This window comes from Suricata suricatta, chromosome 5 (assembly GCF_006229205.1).
Source record: "Suricata suricatta isolate VVHF042 chromosome 5, meerkat_22Aug2017_6uvM2_HiC, whole genome shotgun sequence".
Classification (NCBI taxonomy): domain Eukaryota; kingdom Metazoa; phylum Chordata; class Mammalia; order Carnivora; family Herpestidae; genus Suricata; species Suricata suricatta.
Genome location: NC_043704.1, coordinates 68,908,568 through 68,919,827, shown reverse-complemented (window position 1 = coordinate 68,919,827; position 11,260 = coordinate 68,908,568). Strand labels below are relative to the sequence as shown.

General features: G+C 47.6%; 1 protein-coding gene across 1 annotated transcript; it reads right to left on the bottom strand.

The window, feature by feature from the left end:
* Positions 1 to 1,216: 1,216 nt before the first annotated feature.
* Positions 1,217 to 3,406, bottom strand: LOC115291167. The gene is made up of 3 exons (XM_029938720.1): positions 2,946 to 3,406; positions 1,644 to 1,868; positions 1,217 to 1,563 (listed from the first exon to the last, which is right to left on the bottom strand). The coding sequence occupies exons 1-3, from the start codon at positions 3,404 to 3,406 to the stop codon at positions 1,479 to 1,481; spliced, it is 771 nt and encodes a 256-aa protein (XP_029794580.1). The 3' UTR covers positions 1,217 to 1,478.
* Between the last annotated feature and the right edge of the window lie 7,854 nt (positions 3,407 to 11,260).

Below are 11,260 nucleotides of genomic sequence, written 5' to 3'. Positions count from 1 at the left end.
TCATTTCTCCTCGCTTAAGCCTTCAGCCTTCATACCCTCCATGTCCAATCATTTGCCTGCAACAAACATGTTGCAACATGCTCCTCCTTCTCAGAGTATGCTAGAAACTCTACACAGGAATGAGGTGGCATTACCTCTTGTGACTGATTGCCATTTCTAGTCCCAAACTTTCTAGAGCAGAGGTTCTCAAACTTGAGACTGCATCAGATTCACCTGGAGGGCTTGTTAAAATATGGGTTCCTGGGCCCCACCCTCAGAGTTTTTGATGCAGCAAGTTTGAGGGGTTTCTAACAGGTTCCCAGGTGATGCTAATTGTAGACCACACTTTGAGAACCAGTGCTCTGGACTAAAATAGTGTTTTTCTGTGATGTGTTGTACAGTTCTGGAGTCTCAGCTGCGTCCTTATTTACACATATGAAGAAATAAAAAACAAGAGAGGTTTGTCCCTTTCCAAAGGCATATCTGTAGCTCACCATTGTCCAGCTGTCTGTCTAGCCCACAGTGCCTGTCAGGCTCTATCCCCTTCATCAGGTGATATGCATGTCACCCCTAGCAGGACTGACTGTGTCAGAAGCCTGCAGCCTCCCTCACCTGGACTCGCCAGAGCGGACATTCTTGCAGTCATTGCTGTCACCTCCCCATGAAGACTTAATTGGTGTTAAAGCACAGGCATTCCAAGAGTCATGCTAATTTCCGATTCACCTTTCAGTGCTTCTCAATGGATGAACCCTTAGCATTTTAGATGAGGCAGTTCTTTATAATGAGAATTCTGTGTCATGTGGGATATTCAGCATTCTTGGCGCGCTTCCCTGTCCTTGGTCATCGTGCGGGTCATCCCACTGTACATCCAGTGCGCCCCTCCTCCAGCCTTCCCTCCCCACTTTCCCTGCAGAACAGGGTAGAGCAGCACAGCTTTCCTCTGAGGAACGCTGCCTTGTATTAGGCCGTCAGACCCCCTTATCAAACCACATTGCCTTAGCTCCCTGTAAAACTCTCGAGTCGTGTCTTAATATATTCCTGGCTTTCATTAAATGTTGATATTAAAAAGTGACTGAATGGTGACTCTTTCAGAAAACCCTGTGAGTGCAATTGTCTACCCATGACGTGTAGTCCCTCTTAGGAGAGAAATGCACTGGAGGGTCCGTGTCCTGATAAAATGGATTTGCATACTTGCCTGCCAAGGAGAATAATGTGACCCATTCTGTTTGCATTTTTTTTTTTTATCATGAGTGTCAGGAAACTCTTTTCCATCTGTACCGCTTGATACAAAATTAGTGTAGAAAACCGTTTTGCATATATTATCAGCTTTTATACACTTTTAATTTTTAAATATTCACTAGCTTAATTTCGCATTTTCTTGTGAGTGACTTCAGTTCCTTTTAGAAGCAGGCCTTGGTGCAGGTTGAGTTGAGAAGGGTTATAGCCAAGAGTTGCGTAGCCAGCTGGGCAGAAGAGTCCTGTGGTGGGACAGCCAGGCCTCACATGGACACCAGACAGGCCATGGGCTTGAGACACAAGAGGGGCAGCAGGCGAGGGGGCTCCTCTTGCTGGCTGCACGTGAGACTGAAATACCAGGTGTGCTTAAGCTGGAAGGGGAGTAAGGGGCAAGGGACAGAGAGACACAGGTATCCCTGAGCCCTCACCAGGGTAGGAGAATCGTTGAGGTGAGTGGCGGCAGAGGGACTGAACTTTCAAGAGAAATTCTGCCAGGACTGACTGGCTTAGCCCATGGGAGGTGCGGAAACCATCTCTCACAGGAACACCGTCCTGATGTGGCTCCCACTTGATCCCGTGGCCAAACGGATCTCCAGGAACAGCTGGATACAGATGGGGCTGGCACTCTGGGATCAGCTTTCCGCAGAAGCTCCCTGTCCGGGTGGAAAAGAGCATCTCTCTGGGGGGACTGCAGCAGGACAGATATTCGCCCCTCCTCTGAGAGCCCAGTTCCTCCCAGTTCCTCTTCAAAGTGTGCCTCAAAGTGTCAGGGACCACCATGCCAAACTGGCGGTGTCCACCGTCTAGATCGCCTATGCGAGTCGGGGATGTATAAGGACTTTTCCGTCTAAAAGTCCCTCGGTTGAAATTCCTTTGCAAGAGCTTGATTCCCTTCAGGTTTACAAACTCTCCGTTACAAATTAATACACCTTCTGGGAAGGTGGCAAATAATTTGCACATTTGAGAGAATGGATTTGTCACTTTAAGTAGTTGAGATGTGCTGCTGGAGGGAAACAGAAACTTTTTTTAAGTTTGTTTTTGAGAGAGAGAGTGAGTGAGAGAGAGAGAGAGAGAGAGAGAGAGCGAGCGCACAATCAGGGGGGGGGGCAAAGAGAAGGAAAGACAGAACTCCCAGCAGGCTCTGCACTATCAGCGCAGAGCCTGATGCAGGGCTTGAACTCACCAACTGTGAGATCATGACCTGAGTTGAGATCAAGAGTCAGATGCTTAACTGACTGTGCCACCCAGGCATCCCAAAACAGAAACTTCTAAAGGGAGGAGATGAGGTGAGGTTGGGAACCTTTGCAGGCTGAGGGGTGGGCCCTGTGGGCCGCGTGGGTATAGTTCTGGGGGAGCAGGACTTCGGGCTGAGCCCTGAACAGTGTGGGGGGAGTCACTTGTTTCTGAGACTTGTCCTCTCCCAGGTGTGAATATTTCTCCCTGTCCTGTCAGCTCCTTCTTACCCTGGCCTTGTCACCAGAGCCAGGCCTCTGATTGCCCAGGTGCCAGCTCCTTCTAGAGAGCAACGGCCACTACCTGCTCTGTGGCCTTCCTCCCTCACCCCTGCCAGGGCCTTTCCCCTGACCCTGTGACTTCACCTCAGGTCCACCCTCCTCAGTTCTCCTGAATTCTGTCCATTGTGGAGATAGTAAGCACCCAGTTCTGGTCTCCTTGTAACTATTCGTCCTGAGCTCTAAACCCATAACCCCCACACTTGGTAGTAAAAGTACCTTTTGTCCTTGGGACGTTTCCACATTTCCACACGGCCTCTCTGAGGGATGTGCTCCTCCCCCCAGCTGCTCCTACTCCCTGTGCACCTGGGTCTCTGACTTCGCTTGCCTTTCTTCCTTCCCACCAGGCACCGGTCAGGAGGTTTCCAGTCTGCTGCCCCCGCTGTGGTCCAGAACAACTCAGGAGCTTCCTGACTAAGGACCCTACGAGCCCACAGGGAAGCAGACCTCCAGGCGTCTTGCCCCGTGCTCCCCAGCCCAGTTGCCACAACAAACAGCAGAGACGTTGGTGAGTGGGCAGGGTTCAAACTGTGCTGTTGACCATTCCTCCCCAGCCTACCCTGAGGGACGGCAGAGAGGGGAACTGGGCAGCCAGGGGAGAACAGTGCCCGCAAGGTGAGAGGACACTTGGCCAGGTGCCCAGACAGGTGGGGGTGAAGCCAGCATGGCTTACTTAGCATTATCTGTTGACCTTGGCTTAGTTGGTCAGAATTCCAGAACTGTGAAGTTGGAACTGTCATTGAAGCCAGCCAGGAAACAAGATTAAGTATCTTCTGGGTGCCCTGGTTTCTACTACAAACTGTTACACTGCCACACTGGTGCTCTGTCCTTCCAAATTGTCCACAGACATCCTCCTGCTACTCCAGGAGGCTGCTCTGGTTAACTGCATTTGGTTCTGATTTTCCCCTTGACTCTCTGGTTCCTTAGCAAGCAGCCATCATTGGGGGTGGAGCACCGTCAAATTCTGTGTTAACTGTGGAACCGATCTGTTCTGGGTCCTGACCAAGAGCTCCCACTGGCCCTGCTCCACAGACGTGATCATCGTCACTCTGGTCGGTGGGAGATCCCAGTGAGAGTAGGTGTGGAGTGAGCCTGCTCAACAAAAATGGTGCCTTCTGTGGGCAGCTATACAGTGATCACTATTCTCAATAATATTTCAAACGTCTGGGTGATCTTTTGGGATATCATGTGTGGAAAATTAGGGGTGGGGGCCCATTGTTTTCTGTAGCTTTAACTAGTGAGGAAGATGGTTTCCTTCTGACAGTCTCCTCCCTCTTCTTAAGGTCTTGGGATTACAGTACTTGAGGGGTCCTTGGCCAGTATCAGCCTCGGGAGCAGTCTAGTGACTCTTACTGTGAAGGAGGCTGATGGGGTCCCAACCAATTTGGTGATAACTCACACACGGTTCCTGAGTTCGAGCTCCTCGTCAGACTCTGTGCTGACAGCATGGAGCCTGTTTGGGATTCTCTCTCTCTCTCTCTCTCTCTCTCTCTCTCTCCCTCTCCCTCTCTCCCCTCCACCCCCTCCCCCCTCCTTCACAGTGAGAATCAACAGACCACTTCCCAGGCTGACACCTGGGTGATCTTCACCAATTCAATGAAGCAAAGCAAATGAGAAGGAGGAGGGGGAAAGAGGAATTAGTGAAAAGGTTTTATAATACTGGTTATTTCCCCCAAGGTTCTAAGGCTATTTCTACAGCTGTTTTGAAATATGGTTCCATCACTGAAGTGAGAGAATAGCTTCTTTTCGTAAGGTTATTTTTATTTTATTTTTTAAAGATTAAATTGAGGGCTGAAGAGGGAGGAGGAAAGGGGATGTGGGGGGAGGGTCATGGAGGGGAGCACTTGTGGGGAAGAGCACTGGATGTTTTATGGAAACCAACTTGGCAATAAACATTAATTTAAAAAATATTTTTATTTTTTAATGTTTATTTACTTATTTTTGAGAGAGTGAGAGAGCAGGGACAGGGCAGAGAGAAAGAGAATCCCAAGCAGGTTCCCAGCCCTGCGCCTGGATGGCTCAGCTGGTTAGGTGTCCAACTCTTGATTTTGATCAGGTCATGATCTCATGGTCTGTGAGTTCGAGCCCCGTGTCGGGCTCTGCACTGACAACAGCTCAGAGCCTGGAGCCTGCTTCGAAATCTGTGCCTCCCTCTCTCTCTGCCCCTCCCCCATCATGCTGTCTCTGTCTCAAAAATAAATAAACATTAAAAAAAAAGAATACTTCTTAGGCTGCTTTGGTGGACAAAACTAAGTATGTGGGTTCTGTCCTTTTGTTAAAAAAAATAGATACTGTAATTTTAAAGGAATTTTTAAAAAGTGATTATGAGCTTGGACTCTAAAGTGGCTGATGAAGGGAAAAAGCAGTGTCCTCCTACTGCCTGAGGGAAAATAGAGAACGTATGGCTGAGATGGGGGGCATTATTTTAGGATTCAGGGGAGGCTGGATCAAAGTGAACACTGTGCATGTATGACATGGGTCCCCTGAGAGGTGAGCCTGAAGGCACTCTGACTCTGTGAAGCGGCAGAAGTAGAAGATCAAAGGATGGAAAAATTAATGCAAGTCCTTTATTTTAAAGGCAGGTTTGCCTTGGCTAAAATCAGGATGAAGGTAGAGCCTCCGGTGCTGGGGAGAGGGCTGTGCAAGAAGTCTTTTCTGAGGAGTTACCAGTTTTATGTTCCTGGCAGGGAAATTTGCAAGGAGAAAAAGAGGACACATTTTCATTGTAAAATCCAGAGCAGACAGGACTGCCGAAACCATCCAGTACTCTTTTCCCTGCACTGATAAGGAAAGGGGGCCTCTGAAAGAGAGCTGCAGTGACGTGCCTGGTAGGTGCAGAGTCAGGCTGGAACTTGGTGCCCTTCTCTGGAGTCCCTTGCAGTCTGAGCTGATGGGCTGCTCACAGATGATTTGGGCACCTTTAGCAAGATACAAATATTTCTTGATAGACTTCTCAAAAGGACAAGTAACCTTTAGTTTCCTCTGTACATTTTTTTTCATAAATGCCTGTGGTAAATCTCTTTTCTGAATTCCACACCCTTAATGAAGACGTTCATTCTGCTTTTGATAAAATAAACTTTGAACAATGAACTACGATGCTATATTACATCAAAATATATTTACGTAGGCTTCATTGTGATTCTTCTTTTATAATGAAACCACATGTCATATAGAGAGCTTTATGTTCCTTGATATATAACTTGTAATGAAGTATAGGGTTTGATCATATTTCTTTTAAAAGTTGGGCATTAGGATCTTGATTAATATTGTAACCATCTCTTACACTATCGTTTCTATGGGACAGTTAGCCTTTCTCCTAAGAAAAGACTATAATCCATATCAATCTGGTTAACATTGATTTGATCAATGTATCAGACACTTGTCCATTCACTCATTCATTCATTCATTTATATACAGAGTGGTGATGGAGGCAAAGTGCTTGCCCTCCTTCTAGTGAGAGAGGAAGACAGTAAAGTCTGTTATTGATTTTAAAGTGCGATGAAAAATAATGAAGGGTAAGGGAATGGAAGGATTGGAATGGGGTTATTTTTCATAGGATCATCCAGTGGTCAGGGAGGGCCTCTTTGTGGAGGTGAGATGTGAGCAGACAACAGAGTGAAATGAGCAAGTGAGCCTTGAGATCTGAAGGAAGAACTCTATTCAAGGCAGAGAAAGTGGCCATTGCTAAGACCTTGAGGTGATAATGAACTTCATGTGGCTGGAGGAGCAGCAAGCAGGCCAGCCAGCTGTAGAGAAGAGGGTGAGGCCCATCGTGGTAGCAGGTGAGCTTGGAGCAGTAGGCAGGCCTGGGTGAAGTAGGCCTTACAGGCCAAAGTAGGGAGTTTGGATGTTAGTCCATGGGTAATGGGTGGTCATTGGAGAGTGCTAAGTGGGGGCGTGACACAACCTGACTGCCGAATGTAGAACTTACTGTGGGGAAGCAGTGTGGAAACAGGGAGGCAGTTAGACTGCTGCAGGGGTCTAGGGTCATCATACTGGTAACTTAGATGGCTGGTGGCATGGGGGTGGTGAGGTGTGATCAGAATGAAGGTAGAACCAGAACAAAGGTAGATGAGTGGGTGATGGAGCCTTTGGTCTGGGCAGGAAATGCTGAAGGAGGAACACATTTGATGGGAGAAAGTTGAGAGATCTTGTTACACTCCTTAGATAAACCAGTGGGGATGTGGAGTAGGTAATTGGATGTAAAATTCTGGAGATTGGCAGAGAGGTTTCAATAGATATGTTTGGCAATCTCGGGCTTCTCATTGCATATAAAACCTCGGGACTGGAGTTGATCTCTTGGGAGTGAGAAGGCCATCACTTAGAGGCCAGGAAGAGAGGGGAGGGTAGGAGGAAAGAGGGGAGAGTGCAGCACCCCAGCCAGAGAGAAGAGTATCTCTCCAGATGGATGGGGTGACTGTGCCAGTGCAACTGAGAGCATTAAATATATTATCAGGCTGGGAATAGTGTCCTCTAGATGATAGTCTGGGTTTTTATTGCTCATGGGTTTTGTCTTCCCTCCATTAGACTGGGAACTCACGGAACCCAGGGATTATTTTAGTGTTCTCCTGCTTGCACTTGGAACCACTTAAAACTGTGGCTGAACCACCTACCAAGTGGACACTTCCTTATAGAAGCTGCTTATAGAGCCATCCATCACTAGGACTATAAGAACAGTATTGATGAGGAAGGGGCAGAACGAGTCCTGCTCTTGACAAAGAGGCTAGTGATGTCCCAACTCTGAGTAGAAGGACTTGAGTGGCAAAGAAGACAGATGGGAAAAGAGCAAGAAGAAAACACAGATCAGATTCCTGATTTGGGGAGCTATCAGCCTCTTAAAGGTAGTCATATAGCTCCCTCCTGAGGAAGGTGGGCACTGAAGTCAGGATCCCTTTGAATGGCTGTTGATTGATGCAGCAGTTAGATTCTTTACCTCTGTCTCTACAAAATAATATATGTATATATAAAACTCTTGCTGTGGCTAGAGAAGGATGGAAGAGCCCATCATGACTTTCCTTGGAGGTACCTGATTCTGAACTGGTGGTTCTGAATCAGGTCCTGACAAAGCAGAATCCCAATGGAACCTGAGTCTGGGGAGGAGTTCTGTGATGATGCTCTGGGGCAGTCGTGGCTTCTTCTGTTGACTGGGTTCCATTGATCTGTATCTGTGTGTGGGGGGTAACTGGGCCTGAAAAGCTGGCCATCTCTGACTGGGGGTAGTGTCTGGGGAGAACAGCCTTGAAGATCCCTAGGGCTGGGCACACTAGGAGTTAATCTGCATAAGGAGAGAGATGAGTTTTCTGGCCATCAGGAGTCTGGGATAAGAACTGGATCCTGTCCCGTTTCTTGTCTCTTACACAGATGTAATGAAACCCGAGGATTCATAGGATCAGAGGAAAGCATCGGAATAGTTTCCAGTTGGGGCACTGTGAGGGCTTTGAAGAGATGGGAGGCCATCTTGAGGAGACAGGACCAGAAGCTGAGAGGCCTCGACAGCATAAAAGAATCCCTGCTTGTAGAATGAGGGCAGATCCTTGGCTGTGCGGAGTTTAAGTGGGTAATAAGCCTGGAAGTCAAGGGTCCATCCCCTGGAGTTATCCTGGGAACCTAATTACTAAATTTTTCCAGACGATCCTGATCATGGGGCCTGATAAAGCCCAAGCATGCTGCTAAAACTCTGTTAAGATAAAAGCTCTTTTTTTCATTTGATATCCATTAAAACCATCACAGATTAATTAATTTTCAAAAGAAAGAAAAATATGCCACAATTCTACAAGTAACTTGTGTCCAGATGTTGACATCTTGGGACAGGCTGTTGTGCTTAAAAATATTGTGAGAAATTTTTAGACAGTAAAATCTAAAAATAAAAGCCCCCAAATTAAAAAGAGGAATAAAGGGAAAGCATTGTAGTTCAAGAGATTTACTGGTTTATTTATTTTTGAGAAGAATATTAAGTCATAACTTAATACCAGATTTCAAGACCTAGGTATCCCCACTTTTGTAGTGGGGAGGGAAGGTAATTGTAGAATGCAAGAAAGCACCCAAGGGAGACAACTATAAAAATCACTTTAACCCTAGCTGAATAGCCAGTGGTTTCTACAAGCTAGAGTTAGTGAAGTGTACGAACCCTGGATCTGAACAAGTCGTGCAGGGGGCACGGGGAAGAGCTCACATTTGATTAATTCATGGTGTTTCAGGAAGATGACAGGTTCTGTATCTACCAGTCTCCCACTAAGCTGCCTCTGGTGAGTTAGGATTGTAGTGGGTGAGCTGAAGTAACATTACCCCTGACTCGGTTCTTTTCTCAGTGCCTGGGGTGAGTCGGAGCACATTCATGGCAGGATTTCCACCCGTTGCCACATTCACAAAGCTGCCTGCTCAGCCCTCAGGTTGCTCTGGGTTATAGCTGGAGCGGTCCCCAGATCTCCCAGGATGACATCCGTGGTGCTCTTACCTTTTCTTCAGAGCTATGCCAGCTGGCGTCCCGCTGACCTCCAGCCGTGCCATATCCCTCAGGTCAGGCATCCCTCACCTTTTGTGGGGTGATGTGGTTACTAAGGAGAGGCCCACCTCGAGCTCTCAGTGGAGGATGAGGAAGGAGAGTGACAAGCGTCCTGGGACTTGCAGTTTTCTTGCCCACAAATGGAATGAAGGTAGAAGCTCGTCAAAGAGTTTTATACAACACAAGCTCAGGGTCTGACACTGCGGGCGAGCACCTGGATTTGGGAGGGCCTGCTTGGTCGGGTGGGAGAAGTGAGTGACATAGGAGGAGAAACTGTGGTCTGTGCATCCCAGACAAGGTCTTCCCGCCCACCAGACGTCTCCCTCCTTCAAACCAAAGCCTTGGATGGACCTCAAATGAAGGGAACTTCAGGTTAAAATCAAGAAGATGAAAATCAATAAAAAGAGATAAGGAAAAAATAATAAAAATAATTTTCACTTAGAATTAAAAAAAAACAGCTACACATGGACAGAATGTGATGGTGTTGATGAGAGTCTAAGATAAAGACTATAGGGAGAATGTATTTTGCTACCTTTTCTGTAGGTTATGTTTAATAACTGTGGAGGGTCTGAGATGTCACCTGTGTGACATGGGTACCAGCATCTTCTCACAGTAGTTCTGTGAGCCTCAGTTCTCACAGGGTGACACAGAGGGCCAGATGTCACCTGTGCACATGGGGGAGTGAAACCTTGAGCTTCGGGAACTCACATCTTGTATAATGGACAGTAAGTGTGCCTGTCCTTTGCTCCGAAGGGAGACATGATCTCACTTGTTTGGTATCCTCGAAAAGATAATCTGGAGCAAGAGCAGTCAGTGCTGCTACTTGGGAGAAGTACAGAACCAAGAAAGACCCAAGGAGAATGGCTCTCCCCTGCTGCATCAGTGGAGAGGGAAAGGAAGCTGGTGTTACTCACCAGACAGTGAGCAGCAGACCTCGGTCCTTACCTCATCAGAGCTCAGAGGTGGTACTATTCTGTCAGTAAGGAGCGGGTGGGAAATGGGGCTGAGGCATCCAGCTGCAGGATTTATGCAGGTATTACATACTTCTTACATGCAAAGCATTGTGTTAAAAAATAGCTAGAGCTTAGTCGGATGTTTATTGGCTCACAGTTCTAAGGGCGGTCCACGCATTATGTAATTCTCAGGACTAAGATTATCAGGTGCTGCTGAAGAGAGTGGGGAGTACACTGAGGCACAGTGAGTTGATGGGGCTGGGATTCAAACCTGCCTGTTTAACCACTCTACTCCTGTGTTCTTTCCTCAGTCCTCAGGGCACACTGCGAGGAGGGGGGAGGGGTGGTCATGGTGAAACTAGCATGTGAGCTGAGGATGTGGAAAGGTTTGGAAACCGTGCCGAGTAGGAATAATGGAAAGGCCACAGGTGTTTCATCTGCAGAAGGATAAAGGATAAATGACTGTCTTCAAATATATATAGACACGTCTTGTAGCAGAGTAGAACTTATGCTTCATGACCCCAGGGGACAGAATGGAGTCCAGTTAGGAGGAGGCATACCCTTGCTCAGCCCAAGATAGAATAGGCTGCTTAAATGTGAGTGTGGGAGCTTCTTGTAGGATTTTCTGGGAGATTGCCCTTTGGGATGCCCTGAGTGGGATCTGTCAATGGCCCCTCAGTAAGCACCTGTTTCTATTCTCTACAGGAGCGAAGTAATGGAGGAGGAAGTTTTTAGTGAAGTACCCTAGACCTTTCCTAAGAGAGCAGACCCAGCTGAACACAGTGACCCAGACTCCCTCCCCTGCCATCCCTTCCTGTGCCCTTTCTAAGAATTCTCTACTATCATACATGCCCAGAGGCGATTCCTCCATGGATGAGGCTGTGCCCTAAATGGGGAATCTGGCCCACTGTAGGGGCTGGAGGAGTCTGTCTCAGCTGCAGGCCTGCTCTATCTCATGGAGGGACCCACCAGGATCTTGGGTCAGCCCTGCCTTTAACTCTGGTGGGTTTAATTCCACCCCTCTTCCAGCCTATAATCACCAGTCCCCTGGCTTGGCCAGGCTCTACCAAGTAGCCTCA

Bases quoted from the DNA above. Each gene is read 5' to 3' on its own strand.
- LOC115291167 (XM_029938720.1), bottom strand. From the start codon at position 3,406: ATGCTAAGTAAGCCATGCTGGCTTCACCCCCACCTGTCTGGGCACCTG. The intron at 1,869-2,945 runs GTACTTTTACTA...CCACCCGGACAG, and splicing joins AAACGTCCCAAGGACAAAAG to GGAGCTTCTGCGGAAAGCTG. The intron at 1,564-1,643 runs GTGAGGGCTCAG...CTGGTATTTCAG, and splicing joins TCAACGATTCTCCTACCCTG to TCTCACGTGCAGCCAGCAAG.